This window comes from Taeniopygia guttata, chromosome 19 (genome assembly GCF_048771995.1).
Source record: "Taeniopygia guttata chromosome 19, bTaeGut7.mat, whole genome shotgun sequence".
NCBI lineage: Eukaryota > Metazoa > Chordata > Aves > Passeriformes > Estrildidae > Taeniopygia > Taeniopygia guttata.
This window is the reverse complement of record NC_133044.1, coordinates 5,929,212-5,947,512: the sequence shown is the minus strand read 5'-3', so window position 1 is coordinate 5,947,512 and position 18,301 is coordinate 5,929,212. Positions and strand designations below refer to the sequence as shown.

The following is an 18,301-nucleotide window of genomic DNA, read 5'->3' as shown; positions in this document are numbered from 1 at the left end:
GGGGAAAGTCTCGCGAGAGCGCGCCTGAGGTAACCGTGGAGACCGGCGGGCGGGGCGGGCGCAGCGCTGTGTCGCGATAGTCGGCGACAGCGGGCGGGGGGGATGGCGGGGGTGATGTTCTGCGAGCCCCGACAGCTCTACAACATCATCAACCAGTACCGGTGGAGATCGCGGCTGGCGGAGCACAACTACCTGTGCCTGCTGGGTGAGGCCGCGGCACAGGCCTGGCCCTGCCTGCCCCTGTCCCTGTCCCTGTCTGCTCCTGCTGCTGCTGTCCCTGTCCCTGCCCCTGTTTCTGCCTGCTCCTGTCCCTGTCCCTGCCTGCCTCTGCCCCTGTCCCTGCCTGCCTCTGCCCCTGCTGTCCCTGTCCCTGTCCCTGTCCCTGTCTGCTCCTGCTCCTGTCCCTGTTCCTGCCTGCCCCTGTTCCTGCCAGCTCTTGCTCCTGTTCCTGTCTGCTCCTGCTCCTGTTCCTTCCTGCTCCTGCCTGCTCCTGCTCCTGTTCCTGCCTGCTCTTGTCCCTGTTCCTGCCAGCTCCTGTCCCTGTTCCTGCCAGCTCCTGTCCCTGTTCCTGCCTGCTCTTGCTCCTGCTCCTGTTCCTGCCTGCTCTTGTCCCTGTTCCTGCCTGCCGCTTCCCCTGCCTGCTTTTCCTGTCCCTGCCCCTGCCTGCAGCCAGGCACTGTGCTCAGCCCAGGCAGATATCCTGAGCCAACAGGGCTTGTGAGGAAGGGCACACACATCACTTCTCCTCATTTCTGGGGCCTGCCACTAGGGATCTTCCTCCCATCCCGTTTTAGGTGCTGTGAGCTGGTGCTGCTTTGGCTTTCCTCATGCTCAGCTCTCCCTGCTCTCATCAGTCCCATGGATACACACTCTCCCCTGCTGCTCCCAGAGGTTTTAGAGCTGGACTAGATTTCTCAACCATTACACAAAGATTCCTGATAACCACTTCCATTTTGCACAGTGCCATTACCCCCAGAAGGGTGCATGGTATTGCAATGCCATGAAATGTTTTGGTGAGGGAGTTAGGCAGTTTGGGAGTGGGGTTGGGGTCTTTCCAGTGCCCCTCTGCCCAGTCTGGAGCAGCAGAGGCAGAGCAGGCACAGGGCAGAGCACAGGACTGAGGCTGGCAATGCTGCAGGAGCACACCTGGCTCAGGACTAACAGTGCTGGTTATCACTTGGTGTTACACACAGACTCACAGCAACCCTCAGTTTGTTATGCCCACACCAGAAGGCCTCAGTTTCTAAAAAAAAAACAAATCACAGAATCATCAAAGTTGGAAAAGACCTTCAAGTTCATCCAGTCCAGCAGCTGACCCCACAACACTAAAAACCACCCCTAAACCATATCCACAAGTGCCACATTTCCACATCTCTTTCTTTGAGTGATGCCTGAATTCCCACAGACAAAACACAAAGAAGATTCCGCCTTTAAAAGCCTTTACATTGCTGTGTCTTGGTTGTTTGTTTTTTATTCAGATGCCCGTTCTCAGTGTGAATTCGACGAGAGCCACATTATTACAGCCCAAAGGATTAAACTGGTGAGGGGGTTGCTGTCTGTGTGAACCGTGCCTGGATTTAGCAGGAAGCCCAAAGTGGTTTGAAACCCACGGGAAATGTCCCAGCCCCTGCCCTGCCTCGGCCCTGCCCCGCGGCCGCCACTGGGGGGATGTATTCTGTCACAAAAGTGGCTCCAGCAGCCCGAAGGATTGGCACACGGGGGCTGAATAGCAGGGAAAACATTGCACAAGAACTCCCAGCGCAGCCTTGCCTCGCAAGGACAGCGCTGGCATCCTCACCCTGCCGCTGGTGGAGCAATCAGCGGGATTTGCATCATTCCTGACTCCTAACCGGGGCTGCCAGTGCCCTGTCCACCCACACACAGCTAGAGAGTTCTAACTTGCAAGATGTCAGGAGTGTTGATGCCATCAGAGAAGAGCGGAGCTGTGCTCCTGATGGAATTGCTCTGTGATTTTGGTAGAGTCCTGCAGGGGAGTATGTGATCCCGAATCCCGAGGTGCTGAGCTATGTCAGATTCTGTGTGGTGTATGACCATGACACTGGCTTTTTGGAGGAGGAGGAGGAGGAGGAGGAGGAGGAGGAAGACACAGGTACGTGTTACCCATGTCAGTCCAGACCTCATTGCTGTATAGAGATTCTTCCCATTCCTCATTTAATTTTATGAGCTTGTTGGAAGAGATGTAAATGTTCCCAGTTTGATGTGAAAAACTGTGCTCTGCCTCTGTTTTTTCACTGTGTTGTGTATGTTCTCAGGATTCAAAAATTCAGGTTTTATTTCAAAGCATCCTGGCAGCCCTGGTTTTCCATCTGTGGATGATCCTCTGAATTTCCTTGTTGTGTGTGAAGAGTGAGGTTTTTTTGTTTGGTTTTTGTTTGGGTTTTTTTTTTTTTTTTTTCCACATTTCCCTGAGATTTGGCTTGTCCAACAATTGCCTTGCAGGGAGCAGCACTGCTTCAGAGACCGAAATCAGCAGCTCAGATCCTTTGTGTTCCCAGAGTGAGTACTTCCTTCTTTGAGGGTCACAAAAGGCTTTCACTTAATGATATTTAAAAATATTTACCTTTAATGGAGGTGGTGATTTGATGGAGTTCACCAAGATATGTGAAGTACTGAAAACTTTTCCATGGCATTGTTCAGTTTTCCTTGAACCATGGAAGTGTTTGGCTTTCACACATCCTTTGGCAAGGAGTTCTGCTGTGAGAAGAACCACTTCTGTTTGTTTGAGATTTACAAAGGCTACAGGAGTTTTAGCAAAGATTTACATCACTTTTTAAAGAAAAAATAGTGGAGGAGTAAGGGGAATGAATAAAGCAAGTGGGTTCCTAAATGCTCGGGGTGAGGCAGCAGAGGGAAGGTGTGAAGAATCAGAACTGGGTTTCTATTGTGCTGATCTGTTTCTAAAGCAGACATAGCTAGAGGGAAGCAGGATGGATTCCTTGGGAGGAGGAGCAGCCATCTCACATAATCTACTTCACTGAGGGCAGTGTTTAAACATTTGTGAAGAATTTAATTAAAACACTTCCTTTTTTCCCCTGTTTGCCTAAAGCAGACTAAAGAAAAGTACCTCCATAAAACTAAGATTATTAAATTTAAATAAATGAAACTTTCCTATTATGGGAAGTTATTACAAGCATTTCCCAAAGAAAAACGGGGAGAGGGAAAGAAATTTGGTCCTAGAAAAGAAACCAGGAGAGGAATAAAACATCAGGATGAGAGGGGGAAAGCAGCACCCCCTGTAACTGACCTGCAGCAAAAAATAAAGAATAAGTCGAGCTTTTAACAGTTTTCTCCAGAGCATTAGCTGGAATGAAAAGGGATTTGCTGTGATGTCAGGGAGGCAGATGGAGACCCTGAGCCTGCCCAGGCAAACAGCTCTTCTGTCTCCTTAGATGGTGGGGAAGGAGATGCCCTCCTCCATGCCAGAAACTTGGAGCAGTTCACCCGCCACCCCGTGCTCCTGCTGAAGGGAGGGTACAGGCGTTTTTCAGCTTGTTACCATTTCCTGAAGAGCCACAAGACACTGTGGATGCCTCAGGTGAGATTAGACTAATTTCCAGGTAGATGACGTTAATATTCACCTGATGATAGCTGGTGAATTCAGGTTAGATGGTGTTGCAAACCTGGTATCACAGTAATTTCAGGCAAAGGAATTAATTGGAGTTACTGTGCTTGCTCTGAATCTCACCACTGATTTTTTTACAGCCACGCTTTTCCCTCTTCTATTGCCTGAATGGAAGTCCATGGGAGCAAGCTCGGAATGTTCCCCTGATAACCCCAAAACTGGCCTATGGAGAGCACAGATAACTGAACAAACAGTAGCAGATGATGACAGGAAGCAGGCTGCTCTCTCACACGTGGTTATCTGGCATAGTACACAGCAAATGTTTTCAAACAGAAGTACAATTCCTACCAAGCACTGTGATCCATGTCTTTGCATTAGGAAGGGTCACAAGTGCCTTCTTTCAATAGGCCCAGGAAGAAAACAGCCATCCACTCAAACACTGTGTCCTGATTGCTTGGTTTCACCTATAAACATCAATCTATTTAGTTTATGAGAAACAATTCCCTTTTACTGCACATTTAGGACAGGGAGGGCAGGTGAAGAAGGTACTGGACAACAGAGCATTTCATTCCAAGGTGTATTTTGTTCCCATTGTTCCCCTCTGGTTCCCAGGAAACAGCCCATGACACGGTGCTAACCTGTGGATGCTCCAGCACAGGAGAGAAAATCGATTTGCTTTGTGCTGCCCTGTGAAGGGTAATTCACTGCTGAGCTTCCCCCTCAGACTCAGCTCCTCCTTGCCTCTCAATTTCAGCTTTAACTTGTTAGACTCCTCCTCTGTGCTCCTGGGGCAGTATCCAAGGCACATCCCCTTAGGGATGTGAGGCACTGTTGCCTGCTTGTGTGTTTTCCTCCTCAGCCTCCACGCTGCCGACTCCGGATGCAGCTGCAGATTTGTGCTGTGCCACTCCAGGGCACCTGCAGCTCTGCAGGTGGCAGATTATTTCATTTAGCCTTGCAAACAGCAACTAGGGAGAGCATCAAATTAATCTGTTGTGCTGCAGCCCCTCCAGACAACGGAAAGAATGTGTTCCACCTCCTGTTTAGTTGGGACTTGCTTCAATAATGCCACAACAACAGTGAGGTTGTTAATTATTCTCAGTAAAACTAGCAAAGGCTTCAAATACAGCAAATCCAGGTGATTGAATGAATCATTACACTAAAATATGTCATGGGCAGCTGACTAAGTGCCTGTTCAACTCTTCACATGACTTCTGTTTAAGAACTTATCGAGCTAATGGGAGCAGAGACACTCTCTAACCTGAGCCTGTGATTTCTTTCTGGCAGGAACTAGACACCTTCCAGCCATACCCTGTAGAAATACTGCCTGCAAAGCTATATATGGGCAATTTCAAGCAGGCCAGTGACAAACAAATTCAGAAAGATCTGAAGATCAAAGCACTGGTCAACGTCTCTGAACAGCCTGTAACACTGTAAGTTAAACTGATCAAGGATCACCCTCACCAGTGTTTGTGATGTGAAAAAATGAGGTGACACAGAGTTTACTGGCAGAGGAGTCAGTGCCTGTGGCCTTCCAAGGAAACCTCTGTGCAGATTCCAGCTCCATTTCATGGTCAGTTTTCTAACTTCTGCTCCAGAGTTAGCACAACAGCAACACAGTCCTGCAGCCCTTGACCACTCCACAGGTGAATTGGGTAAGAGGAGGACTGGGAAGCCCTTGGTATTTCAAGTCTATCACATACTGCCACTCTTCAAGAAAAACCTGTATCTCTAAATAGCTTTCAGAGCAAAATCTTATCAGCACATCTACATTTTTACACATTTTTACAAAAGCTCAGTCACCAATATGTCAAATTTTTGGCCTTCCTTCCTTACCTGCCCTGTCCATGACCAGACAGCCCAGTCTGCAGGCCTTGCTGGAAATGCAGCTTCCCACATGAAAAACCCAGTGGCATTTCCCAAGGTGGTAACCCAAACAAAGTCACAAATCCAGTTACCCACCCCAGACCTGTGCACCAGCAGACATTTCTCATGCCTTTGGCTCCAGAGGAATGTCTCTGCACTGTGGGTAATATTCACATGTCCTCTGCATTATATGTTTCCACATTTTGGAAATTCCTCATCAATTTTTACCCTGTAAGTTCTGAGTCTGTGGAAGGAGGAGATGCTGCCATTGAAAACCACTTGAATGGGGGGGTCCACAAAACAGCCGACACACTCTCTGTGAAAGCACATCTGCTTTCAGTTCATCTGTTTTCATTTCTCTCTCTGTAGGTCATCTATCTGTAGGTTAAGGCATCAATACTGGTACCACTGAAATGGAAAATCAGTGATTAAACTGGTTCTGTATTACAAGCATCTCTGTGCCTCACCACAATAAATCCCTTATCATGTTAATGATGATGGTGATGATAAACTCACATGTGTAACAGCAAACAAAATTATCACCTTGCCTCCAACAAATGTATGTTGTCAAGGCTGCTTCTCTGCTCCATGTGGTCTGTGTGCTCTTTTTCCAGGTTGGCAGAAGAAGGTAAATCCCTCCATGTATCTGTTCCCGATTCACTTGAAGCAGATCTTTTTTCTTCCTTCCCCACCATTTCTCATTTCATAGGTGAGTGGATCCTGATCAGGAATTCCTGAGCCCTTGCTCACTGTAGGATTTTAGATGGGAGTGACAGAAAGCCCAGACAGGAGGGTGAGCAAGCCCACAGCCTGATGGATACCAGAGCTGCCTCACTAACCAGCCTGATGGACAGAGAGGAGATTTTACAGGGCATCTGACTCTGCTGTCCCTGCTCACTTTAAGGGATACCTCACTCTGATAACAGGGAGCTTTCCACCCAGTCTGAAAAGGCTTTGCAGCAGGCAATCCACCAGGGCTTCACAGGGTTCCCTCTTACTCCTTTGCAAGAACCCTTTGACTCTCACCAGCCCAAATCTTCAGCCAAGGGGGCTTTATTTGAGCCAGAGTGTGACACACATGAGAGAACTCAGCACGAGGCATTGATAATCTTTGTGATTTGCAGTGCAGACCCACTGCAGGGCCCAGGAAGACTTTCAGGTTGTACAGCATGAACCTGCCTTCAGCTGATTGCATCAGATAGGGCAGGAGAAAACACACTCTGCAGCTCAGTGCCTGCAGCTCAGGCTCCTGCAGCTCCATCCTGATGCTGTCCAACCGTGTTGTTATCTTTTATTGTGCTTATCAAATTGATTACATCTGCCACAGACCAAGGCCCTGCTGAGCCGTGCTGGACAGAGCCAGTAGCAAAAGACCACCCTGTCCCCACAGAGCTGAATCCAAGTACAATATCAGACCTGACAACTGCACACAAAGGAACAACATTTGAGGATACAGTTTTGGAGTCCTGAATTGAATTTCATTATTTGGTGCACCTGAATGCTGACATTCACTTACCTGCCTTTCATTGTGCCTCATGCTTTTTGCCAGTAGTGTTTCAGAAGCTTCCTTCTGACATCACACATGGTTTTTGGCTGTTTCCCAACCAGACTACAAGAGTCTATTAGGTGCACTTGTGGAAGTGTTCCACTGTTTTACCTGATAGTGGAACTGTTTATTTGGCAGTGGAGAGCAGATTACTCAAACCAGAACATGAGACTAAAGCTCTCCACATACTCCAAGAGGAGTGTGCATGTCCTCATGCCAGGTGTATTTTGGAGTGAAGCCAGTTCTACCCAGATCTTAAGACAGAACTAGTATCTCACAATAGAAATGAGTTTTAAAATGCTGGCTTCGTGCTTGGGAAAAAAAGAACAAACAAAACATCTTGACAGCACTAAAAGAAAACATTTTGCTCTATGAATTCTGGGGTTCAGTTGCTAATATTTTAAAAACATCATTCTGTCTAGAGAGAAAGAGAAATAAATAGAGAAAGAATTTAAAAGTTATTAATGAAATATGCAACATTTCAGGCAAAATAAAAATTCAATACCTTTAGGCCAGTATGGGGAGAGTTTGTGATGCTGACCACAGCTGATAGGTCATGAAAGACCATTTCTCAGATCCCTGCTGTGAAGGTGACACTGATGTGTAATGCAGCACTGGCTGGTCATTGTCATTGGTGCTGCTCTTCAAGGCCATGTTTTAACAGTAGATTTTTAAGAAAGGCAAATGCTTACAGAAATGGGAGCTGGCAGTGCCCATCTGCTGCTGTCAGGGCTCCTGAGGGCTCCTGTCTCTCAGGCTGCAGCCCCCCTGTCAGCTGTCACCAAATTACTGCCACGGGAAGCACATTTCCCAGCTCACTGATGTGTGCTTGGCATTTCTTGCCTCAGATGCTCAGCTGGCTGTGGGAGCAGTGCTGGTGTTCTCCAGCCTGGGGATCAGCAGGAGCAGCACAGCCACCATGGCCTATCTGATGCACTCCTGCCGCTTTTCCCTGCAGGTATGTATATATATATATTTTTTTTTTTTTTCACTGCCACACTCCCACTGCAGCTGGCTCTGCACTTCATTCCTCCTCCCAAAACCCCATCACTGTAGTAATAAGACATTCTCTGTGATTTCATGCACAATATCCACCTGATGGTGCAACTGATTATATTATTTGAGATTGCATCTTCTTTAGAGCATTAAGGAGGTGGATTAGGTGTGATTTTGGATCTGTGAATCCTTACTCTAGAACTTGTGATATTTTTGTTTTCCCTACTTAACTAAAGGGCTAGCAAAGCAAAGCTGTGGATACAGAACATGGTATTTATCTCCTGGATTTGAGGGAAAGAGTGGAAGCTGCTGCAATTAATCCTATCTCTTAACTCCATGGTGTTAGAGAAATTCAGAATCCAGTGTTTGCACGGCTCTCATTTACCATTGACTTCAGTACTGACTTCTTCCCAAATTCTTTCTTATTCCTCCAGAAGCAATCCCCTCCCATAGACACTGTACAGAAATCTGCAGTGGGATAATACTTACCCAGGAGGGATGTGCAGGTCAGATGACCAGTACAGGTTGTTCCATAGCTCTGAATAATGAAAGAAATTCCTGAAGGATGGCTGGGGATGACCTGGCTGTGCAAGAACCTGGTGGCCTCTCCCTGGTGCCAGGCCTTTCTCCCTTTGCATACAACACACAGGCAGCATCTCCTGGTACCTCCTAAAAAACCTCACCCTTGTTTGGAAAGTTTGGGAGCTTGAAGGGATTGATCCAAACCTCACTAAAGCTGGGTCTGTATCTGATAAGGTGATTGATTTTGTGCAAACATGTCCAGCATAAGAGTAAAGCTCTTTCCATGGCTGTGTGCCAGTGGGTAATTAGAAGCTGAGGGTGCCAGCAGGACTCAGGCAGGGTTCAGTCCCTGCACTGGCAGGGATGTGATTGCTCCTGCAGGCTGATAACAGCCACTCACTCACTGAATCACAGAATGGGTTTCCAATGGCAGTGCAAAGTCAAAGCCTGAGCCGTGCCATTCCTCTCAGTTGGCATCAACAGGTTGGGCTCAGGATTTTACTAAACACCAAAAAAAAGAAGAAAATATTGACAGGGCAGTGCTTTCCCACTGTTGGCTGGGCAAAGCTTTCGTGAGGGATTACCCTGGCAGACAAGTTTGTTTCTTGCAGACAAAAGCAGTGCAACAGATTCCTGTGTGATCCTCCAGCCAATCCAGGCAAAGATCTTTAAAAGCTTCCAACAAGGCAAAATCAAGGCAGAGCTGGGACGTGCAACCCCTGATTCTATTAGTGAGCAATATGTGAGAAGATCTATTGAGTCCAGGGGAACCAGAGACACCCACACTGTGAACCCAGAGCAGTAAATATTGGAATATCAGCCTCAGAGCCTGCAGAATCAGCAAGATTAGAAAAGCAAACCAATGGAGCGCTATCGGCTGACCTTTAGTCTCATTTCCCTTAAGCAACCCTCCAAGTGCAGGGGGCAAACTCTTTTACAAGCAGGAAGATGAGCACTGACAGGAAAAGCCAGGGAGGGAGCTGCAGTAATGCTGGTGGATCTGCCCTGTGTGTGTCAGAGTTTCTAAGTGATTACTTGGAGCTAACAAATAATTAAGATGGTTGTAATTAATACAGTGGGATAACTGCGAGGTCATAACTGCTCTGCCACATCAGGTCACACCAATCCAAAAACATGATAACCTATATTACTTTATAACCTTTATGGCTGATACTTCACTGCTGTGCTCATCATCTGTGGAAGGAACAGCATTTTAGAGTAGAAAATCTAGGATTTCACTGCTCCATCAGAGTGGAATAACACTCAGTAGTGACAACAGCCTGAGCTGTCCTCCTGTCCAGGAGAGCAGAGCAGGAAGGGGACGGGTTTCTCTCAGGTCCACATCTGGATCCAGCCCATCCCCAGTTTGGTACCCAACTCCTCTCTGCAGGTTCTTGCTGTCCAGCACAGGGAGCAAATACAAAGCTGTGGTGACTGGAGTGTAGCTTCTTAATAAAAATGCTGAAGAGTCACCTTCTGTTCAATTCCTAACACTTCTTTACTTTCCTTCTGTTTACAGAGAGCTTGGAAATACCTTCTGAAATGCAAAATGAACATGAGACCACACCGGGGCTTTGTGGAGCAGCTCTCAGCCTGGGAAACCCAAATCTATGGGTTCCCAGTCACAGATGTGTCTGAACCAAATTACTGACAGAGAACATCCCGCGGGGAAAGCCACTTCCCTCCCCTTTCTGGGGACAAAGTTACTTGAACGCTGTGTGAAAAAAGACCCAAATGTAATAGAAAAGCTTTTTTCTAGCTCCATGTCATTTTGGGTCAAGATCTGGAGCTTCCCGGGGAACTCACCTGTGCTGGAGGAGGTGGAAGTTTGGGGAATGCAAGTCCCGCAGGATGTGGCCCATTAGCCACAGCTCGACTCTTTTGTAAGCAAAGGGGATTGTAACCACAGCTGTGGGGCAGTCAGTAGGGTTATCTCTGTAAAGGTTTGTTATCCATGGTCTGGAATAGTAAATTTAGAATCTGACAGTGCCCACTTGCAGCCCGGAGAGGTGACAGCAAAATTTCCCTGTTTAGAAGCCCCTGTGCCCTGGGAGCGCCTTCTCAGCCAGCACGGTTCACTGGCTGCGTTGGTGACAAATCCACCCTTCCCATTTGAATCCTACAGCCACACCTCTGGGCAGAGGTGGTGCTTTTAAAGCCTCGGTGCTGTCACACGAAACCTAAACCAGTACCTAAATCAGTACCCACCTCTCTCTTACAGAATTCTGGTTTTTGACATCACAAAATAAAACACGACAGAAATCCCTCCCTGGCTGTGCAGCTCTGTGTTGGGGATGTAGCGCTGGGTTTGGGTTTGGGTTTCTCTTTCTGACACGCCCCGGGAGCTGCGGGATCCGCGGGAATTCCTCCTTTTCCGGGCCGCGCTCCGGAGGGCCGGGCGGGATAAGGGAGCTCCGCCCCGGGGCGTGCCCGGAAGGCGGCGGGGCCAGCGGGGCCGGCGGGGCCAGCGGGGCAGCGCCGCCCGTCGCCGCGGGCCGGGCCGGGCCGGTGTCCGCCGCCATCGCCGCCATGGCCTGGGGCGCCTCGCTCGCCGAGTGCCTGCGCGAGTGGGAGGAGCTGCAGGACGGCTACCAGCGCATCCAGGTACCACCGGGCCCGGACACCCCGGGCAGCGCTCCGGCACCGGGCTGGGAGATCCCCCGCGGGTGCCCCGCAGCATCCCCGGCGGGTACGGCGGGCAGCCGGGCTCTCCCTCCGCTTTCCCCCCGTGTCCCAGCCCTCGGGGTCCAGGCCAGGGCGGTGCCAGGCTGTGCCGGGGCGCGGGGCTCGGGAAGAGCGGGATACCCAACCCTCCGCGGACACCTCCGGTCTCCCGGGTTTCCTGGCGTGGCACGCTCGGCCGAGGTGCGCAGATGCTGTTTCACTCCTTGTCGCTGCTCTCAGCCCGGCTCGGGCAGCCCGGAGACAGCCGGTCAGACCCGGGAAAGCGGCCAGCGGAGCCCGGGGCTCCCGGAATGCCCGCACGCTTCAGCCCGGCACGCCTCGTCCCGGCCGCCGGGGCTGCCCGCGGCTCCGTGCCAGGAAGGTGACCGCTGTCAGAGGTGCTTCCACCTGCTTTGTGTAATCCCCAGGGCGCTGCCTGCCGGAGAAGGAGTGGGCCGGGTTCGGCTCACACAGGGTCACCCAAGGGAAAGGTTGGCCAACCTTCTCCTGCTGTCGCTCAGGTCACCCGGCTGCAGCTGCAGCCGTTCCCTTTCCCCCTCCTCCCTCCCCAGAGCGGGCTGAAGCGGATGTTGTTGCGGACACGTCGCTGCTGTGCTCAGATCTGGGGCAAGGGAGGCTTTGAGAAACCTCCTCTTGCTCCATAGGGGTTGCGTGGATGTCCCGAGTCGCCCACTTGGAGCCCTGAGTGCAGCCACTCAGCGCCGGCCCTTCCCTTCGGGCGCCTCCTCCTGCCCTGACTCCTCATCCAGGCTGGCTCCCAGCTGCTCGGATGCTGGCACGGCTAAAGGACTTGTCACAAAAGCCACTTGCTCACAGTTCACTCCAGAGCCAGAGGGAGGTGACTAGATGGCAGCAGGAAAGCTTGATGGTCAGGCAGGGAATGTCCTCGGATAAATCAGGGACATAAATCACTGCTGTGGAGCCGGGACTATCTGGGATCCGTTCCCTCCTTGCCGCTGCTTGTCACCAGGGGGAGAAGGTTTCTCTCCTCTGCTCTCGGTTTCACCTTTCTCCTTTGGGAACAACTTTGGAGATCTGGTGATCCAGACCTGGTTGATAAGAGCTACAGAGGTTAGAACTTGTTCATGCCAAGGTCTAGTCCAAGGGTTGTTGTGAGCAGCGTGTAATTCCTGCTGGAGGTGGCACTCGGGCTGCTGCGGCCGAGGTGAGGCTGTTTTCCTGCTGACCTGGACAAGCAGCAGCATTGATCCAGCAGCTCTCCCCTTTCCCTACTAAAAATAGTGGAGAAATGCATCCAGCCTTATCCAGGTGCGGTTGGGTTACGGGGCACGTGGCTGCAGCCCTGCTGGGAGCCCTTCCCCTTTGTGCAGCTCCCTGACAGGCTCCTTCCTGCTCAGGTGGAGCCCCAAAGCCATGAGCTGGGAGACCAAGAGCTGCTCATCCTGTCCCAGCACTCAAAGCCACTGTGGTACCTTTCACAGTTGTACCACACAGTGTTTATTCCCAAGCTTTTTCTATCTGCTGTGTGCAGTCATTGGTGTCCCAAATACAGAAACATCCTCTGGATAACCTGCTTGGGACTGGGGCTGGGCTGTCCCCAAACACGCCTGGCCCTCTGCAGCCACCCCTCCTCACCCAGCAGCTGCACAGGTGAAATTAAGGACATTTGTTTAACAAAAGCATCACAGAGGGTCCGAGGACAGGGATGTCTGGGCAGGCAGCTCTAATGCGTGCTGGTCTCTCCTTCCCAGGACAACCACCGGCTGTACAAGCAGAAACTCGAGGAGCTGACCAAGCTGCAGGATGGGATCTCCAGCTCCATCGCCCGGCAGAAGAAGCGGCTGAAGGAGCTGTCGCTCTCCCTCAGAAAGTGAGTCAGTGCTGTGACAGCACGGGAGGGGAGAGCAGCAAGGACAGGGCTGCTGGGCTCCCCTCGTGCCTCAAATGCAAACTTCTCTGTAGCCATGGCTGTGGGGAGGCTGTTCTTCCCCAGCCCCCCTTTCCTGGGCCCTGTTTGCTGTTCAGAGCTTGTAAGGGTTTTGCAGGTACCATGAACTGCTCCCCTCCTGCACAGAGCTCTCCCCATCCTTCCTCAGGGTGAGAGACCCATCTGGCCTCACCCTGCTCTCTTCTCTTGAGCAACATCACGGCCTGACAGGGGAGCTTGCCCTGCAGATGGAGTTGTGGACTTGCCTCCCACCCACCTTCCCTGTTCTTGGCGTGTCCTTGCCCCAGTCAGTCCTTGTGGAGTGCCAGCACGTGCTGGTCACGTTCCAGAGGCTCTCCTGATGCCAGTGCCTGTGTCTGCTCCCCAGATGCAAAGCCCAGGCGACTCCCGAGCAGAAAACATCCATCCAAGAGACCCAGAGCCTGATTAAAGAGAGGCAGAACGTGTTCTTTGAGATGGAGGCCTATCTGCCAAAGAAGAACGGGTGAGAAGGAACCTCAGCTCCAGCTGGGGCACCCTCCACATCCCTGTGGCTGTAATGCTGCAGGCACAGCCCCCTGAGCTGTCACCCTCCACCCAGCAGTGTCACAGCTGTGCTGCTCCACTGGGGCTCCCCAAGGAGAGGAGCCAGCAGTGCTGCCCTTCACTGCTCTGCCTGCTCAGGCCATCACGCACCCTTGCACAGTGGCTGGGCCAGAGAAGCCCTGGTGAACACCCCAGTGCCTGTGGGACATGGGGTGTGTGCTCCCCCTGCCCCTGGGAGGGGATTCCAGAGGGTTTGTGCCTGCCAGCTCCGAGTGGAAGCACTTGGGGGCTCATCCCTGGCCCCACTGGTGGCACAAGAGGGGACAGCTCCACAGGCAGGTCCTTGTGCTAATGCTCTGCTCTCTCCCCAGGTTGTACCTGAGTCTGGTGCTCGGCAATGTGAACGTGACCCTGCTCAGCAAACAGGCCAAGTACGGCCCCTCCTCGCTGCTCCTCTGATTTTCCTGGCTTGGGATCCCCTTGGCACCAGGAACAGCAGCTCCTCCCAGACAGACAGGGGAAGACACTTGGCTCTCCTGCTGTAGATTCCCTTCCTGAGCTGTTTTCTGCATCACTTCCCAAGAATCGGCCAAATCCTTGGCTCCCCCTCACATTCCCTCACTGGGCTGGGATGGACCATTAGTTCTGACGAGTTAATGGGATCCTCCACCGAAGCCATGTCTGTGTTTCCACTGTATTAGGAGCTTCCAGGAAGGACAGACAGTGGCTGGTCCCCTCCTCTTCCCTTGGGGAAACACCAGAAGTTGGTTTTGGCTCCTTAGAGCCTTTCCCTTGCCAGAGTTGCCCAGCCAGGAGCCACTCCCCTCTCCCTCCGTTCCCCAATCCTCCCCTTGGAGATGTGTGCAGATCCCAGTCTGCCCATCTTCCCCACCAGGGCCACCCACCACGGGGTGGTTTGGGGTGCTCAGACGTGTCCCAGCTGTGTGGAACAGCCTGATGTGCTCTGCTCTCAGAAACACCCCCAAGGCAAGGTTCTTCCCAAGTGTGTCCCAGAGGTTCCTAAAAGGACATGACCCAGCCAGATGGGATGGGAGGACACAGATTGCCAGCAGCCCCTTGCTCCAAGCCTGTCCTTGTGCTTCCCTGCAGGTTTGCATACAAAGATGAGTACGAGAAGTTCAAGCTCTACCTCACCATCATCCTACTCATTGTCTCCTTCTCCTGTCGGTTCCTCCTCAACTCCAGGTGAGTCTGGCTTGGTGCTGGGCAGAGATCTCCTGCCAGAGCCCCCCTGCCCTTCTCTCCCATCCTGGAATACCCAGAGCTGAACAGGAGATCCTGGTAAAGCATCTGGACACTGCCCTGGAGGTGGGGTGGCCATGGTGGGCGGTGGGGAGCGGGTCCCTTCCTTGGGGGTGGGTGTCCCACGGGCTGTCACCGTGTCTGTGCCCCCAGCACGTGCCTTTACACCCCGCTCTGTGTGACCCAGGGTGACAGACGCCGTCTTTAACTTCCTCCTGGTGTGGTACTACTGCACCCTCACCATCCGCGAGAGCATCCTGATCAACAACGGCTCCAAGTGAGTGCCCTGGGCCTGGGGAGGGGCTGGGACCCGTCCCAGGGGAGCAGCTCCCTCCTACTCAGGGTGTGTGCAAACCCTGCTGGGAGCAGCTGGAGCGGGGCAGGAGGAACCTCCCGAGCGGAGGCGGCGCGGGAAGGTGGAGCTGGAAGGGCCGTGGTGCTGCCCAGCCCCGAGGCCCGAGGCCCTGGGTCCTGCTCTGGGAGCTGTGGGGTGGCTGGGGCTGGGCTGCTCCACTCTCCAGGCTGCCTTTGGCTCTGGATTCACCCTCCAGACGTGACAGTGCTTCTCTGTGTCTGCCCTCCAGGATCAAAGGCTGGTGGGTTTTCCATCACTACATCTCCACCTTCCTCTCGGGTGTCATGCTGACGTGGTAAGTCTGTGTCCCCTGTCCCATGGCAGCTCTGGCCAAGGGCCCACAGGGGCTGTGGGACAGGCAGGGCTGGCTGTCCCCTCCCAGCCCCACGTCCCCCAGCCAGCACCGTCTCTCCACAGGCCAGATGGGCTCATGTACCAGATGTTCAGGAACCAGTTTCTCTCCTTCTCCATGTACCAGAGTAAGTGCTGCCACGTGTGCTGGGACAGGGAGGGACTGACCCCAGGTGCTGGGAGTGCCTGCAGAGCTCTGCAGCACATGGAGACCTGGCTGCAGCTGCCCAGCTCTCAGCTCTCCTGGCAGTTCCCTCGGCCTTGTGGGATGATGCTGAGGCTGGAAGGGGATCCCTGGGCAGCTCCTGACAGCAGCCATGCTCTCCCTGCAGGCTTTGTGCAGTTCCTGCAGTATTACTACCAGAGTGGGTGCTTGTACCGGCTGCGAGCGCTGGGAGAGAGGCACAACATGGATCTGACTGTGGGTGAGTGGCATGTCCCCTTGCTGGTGATCTCAGGCTGGTGCTCAGCTCCCTGGGAGCTGTGAGTTCTACTGAACACATGGTGACACTTTGATTTGAGGGCACTTTTATCAGTGGCAGGAACAGTAAGAGGTACAAGTCAAAGCAAAGCTCCTCACAGAAACCTTCATCCTTTGCAGAGGGCTTCCAGTCCTGGATGTGGAGAGGCCTCACGTTCCTGCTCCCCTTCCTCTTCTTTGGGCAGGTGAGGCTGCCCCAGTCCTTGCAAGGTGCCAGAGCCTGGGCTGGGAGTGGGATGTGCCACATTCCCAGCTGTGCTCGGTGGCCTGGACATGGCACAGACCCCACAGGCTGCCACAGACAGTGATATGGGATGTCTGGGGCAGGGAAATGCTTCCAACGAGTGCTGAGCCTTTCTCTCCAAAGCAGCCACAACTGGGGAAGTGAGATGGGGAGGAGCCGGGGGGTTCTGCTGGGTGCTGCGGGGAGAACCCTTCCAAAACCTTTCCAAGGCCCTTCTGAGCTCCAGCTTTGGGCTGCTGCTGACATGATTGAGTCCTTCCTCGGTCAGATAAGTGAAGCTGATGGCCAAAGGCTGCTCTGAGGCCTCCTGAGGCCCTTGGGCTCTGGCTGGCCTGAAACAAGGGGGTGTCCCAGTGGGGTCTTCTGGCCCTGAGCTGGATGGGTTTCACTGCCCCACACAAGGTCGGTGTGGGGTTTATACCCAGAGCTTGCAGCTGGGCTGAGCCCCTGAAAGCAGCAGCTGCCCTGAATCTCCTCTGCCCCGCAGTTCTGGCAGCTCTACAACGCCATCACGCTGTTCCGCATGCTCCAGCACCCCGAGTGCAAGGAGTGGCAGGTAAGGAGCTCCTGGAGTGCCCTGGGGGGGGATGGATGGCCCAGGCAGGTCCCTCCTGCTGACTCCGGCCTCTCCTCTCCTCCCACAGGTCCTCATGTGCGGCCTCCCCTTCTCCATCCTCTTCCTGGGCAACTTCTTCACCACCCTCCGTGTCGTCCACCAGAAGATTCAGAACAAGAACCAGGACACGAAGGAGAACTGAAGTGGGGCACTGTGGAGGCCTGGACTGTTTCTCCCCACTGGCTCCATCCCCTATATCCCCATCTCCTCAATTCCGTCCGGACTCTGGTGTCCCATCCCATTCCTTGGAGGGTGTGGGACAGAGCTTGGGGCTGCTCCTGGACAGTCCATGTGCTCACCACGGGGCTGGATCCGTGCTGGAGTCACTCAGCTGGAGTCAGGAGCACCCTGCACCTCCTGCCCTGCCTGCCTCCCACATCCAAACGGCAGGATGCTTTGGGACAGCCACTCCCCTCCTTCCACTGGGATTTCTCTGGCTGCTGATGCTCCCCAGCCCACTGGGACAGGGACTCCAAGGCTCCTCCCTCGCCTTCAATCCGCAGGGAAGGGGTGGGAGCAGCAGGAGCCTGCCCCAGGCACAGCTGGGGCTGTGCAAGCAGCCCCTGGGCTGGCAGCTCCTGAGGCTGCAGATGTGACAATAAAGGGAAGGAGCTGCCCCGGGCCACCGGGACAGTCTGGGAACAGCTCCCACACTCTGCTCTGCGGCTTTGGTTCATCAGGAGGGGGGTCCTGACAAATCCTCCCTGAAAGGAGGGTGGAGGTGGGGGGCAATAGGACAATTGTCACAGCAGGACAAGAGCAAACAGCCTCAGGTTTCACCAGGGGAGCTTTAGATAGATATTAAGGAAAATGACTTCACAAAAAAGGGTTGTTCAGCCCTGACAGAGGCTGCCCAGGGTAGTTGTGGAGTCACCATCCCTGCAGGGATTTAAAAGCCATGTAGATGTGGCAGCTGGGGACGTGGTTGAGTGGTGGCTTTGGTAGTCATTGGACTCAATGATTTGGAGAGGTTTTCCAGCCTAAATGAGCCCATAATTTTATGAAAAGTCATCTCCCTGTGCCCCTCCATCAGCCTGAGCTGCAGGGGTTCCCCAGTCTGCACAGGCTGTTGCCACCCAAGGAGGCCAGCAGAACCTCAGTGTCCCTGGAGGTGGGGAAAGAGACGCCCTGTACCAGCTGTACCAGCACCGGGAGCTCTGGAAGAACCAAAGAGCAGGTTGGGCACGGCTGCACCCCAGTCCAGAGCCCCCCACTGCCATCTCCCTCCCTTCCCACAGCCCAGCACTCAGGGTAGGGGCTGTTGCCAGCTCAGCCTAAACCCAGAGCTGCCACCACATGCCCAGATTTCCTCCTGGTTCTCATCCATTGCTCCTCCTGCCTCCTTCTTCCCTCTGGCTG

The 18,301-nt window shown here is 53.0% G+C and overlaps 2 protein-coding genes across 3 annotated transcripts; both read left to right on the top strand.

The window, feature by feature from the left end:
* Positions 1–40: 40 nt before the first annotated feature.
* On the top strand, positions 41–10,652 carry STYXL1 (serine/threonine/tyrosine interacting like 1). 2 transcript variants are annotated; one of them, XM_002193175.6, is made up of 9 exons: positions 41–205; positions 1,479–1,540; positions 1,981–2,110; positions 2,461–2,517; positions 3,411–3,556; positions 4,871–5,016; positions 6,064–6,158; positions 7,844–7,953; positions 10,033–10,312. In XM_002193175.6, the coding sequence occupies exons 1-9, from the start codon at positions 103–105 to the stop codon at positions 10,162–10,164; spliced, it is 981 nt and encodes a 326-aa protein (XP_002193211.2). In that variant the 5' UTR covers positions 41–102; the 3' UTR covers positions 10,165–10,312. The 2 variants fall into 2 exon arrangements, with proteins under 2 accessions (XP_002193211.2, XP_030144136.2); XM_030288276.4 differs by lacking the exon at positions 7,844–7,953 and having other exon boundaries at positions 10,033–10,652.
* A 285-nt stretch (positions 10,653–10,937) lies between these two features.
* Positions 10,938–17,595, top strand: TMEM120A (transmembrane protein 120A). The gene is made up of 12 exons (XM_002193225.7): positions 10,938–11,117; positions 12,911–13,029; positions 13,475–13,591; positions 14,004–14,063; positions 14,743–14,838; positions 15,083–15,172; positions 15,480–15,545; positions 15,668–15,729; positions 15,934–16,026; positions 16,203–16,267; positions 16,814–16,882; positions 16,971–17,595. The coding sequence occupies exons 1-12, from the start codon at positions 11,043–11,045 to the stop codon at positions 17,082–17,084; spliced, it is 1,026 nt and encodes a 341-aa protein (XP_002193261.1). The 5' UTR covers positions 10,938–11,042; the 3' UTR covers positions 17,085–17,595.
* Positions 17,596–18,301: the final 706 nt, after the last annotated feature.

Coding starts and splice junctions, on each gene's coding strand:
- TMEM120A (XM_002193225.7), top strand. CDS start 11,043: ATGGCCTGGGGCGCCTCGCTCGCCGAGTGCCTGCGCGAGTGGGAGGAG. Junction 13,592..14,003: donor TATCTGCCAAAGAAGAACGG/GTGAGAAGGAAC, acceptor CTCTCTCCCCAG/GTTGTACCTGAGTCTGGTGC. Junction 15,730..15,933: donor CTCCTTCTCCATGTACCAGA/GTAAGTGCTGCC, acceptor CTCTCCCTGCAG/GCTTTGTGCAGTTCCTGCAG.
- STYXL1 (XM_002193175.6), top strand. CDS start 103: ATGGCGGGGGTGATGTTCTGCGAGCCCCGACAGCTCTACAACATCATC. Junction 6,159..7,843: donor CACCATTTCTCATTTCATAG/GTGAGTGGATCC, acceptor TTCTTGCCTCAG/ATGCTCAGCTGGCTGTGGGA. Junction 7,954..10,032: donor CCTGCCGCTTTTCCCTGCAG/GTATGTATATAT, acceptor TTCTGTTTACAG/AGAGCTTGGAAATACCTTCT.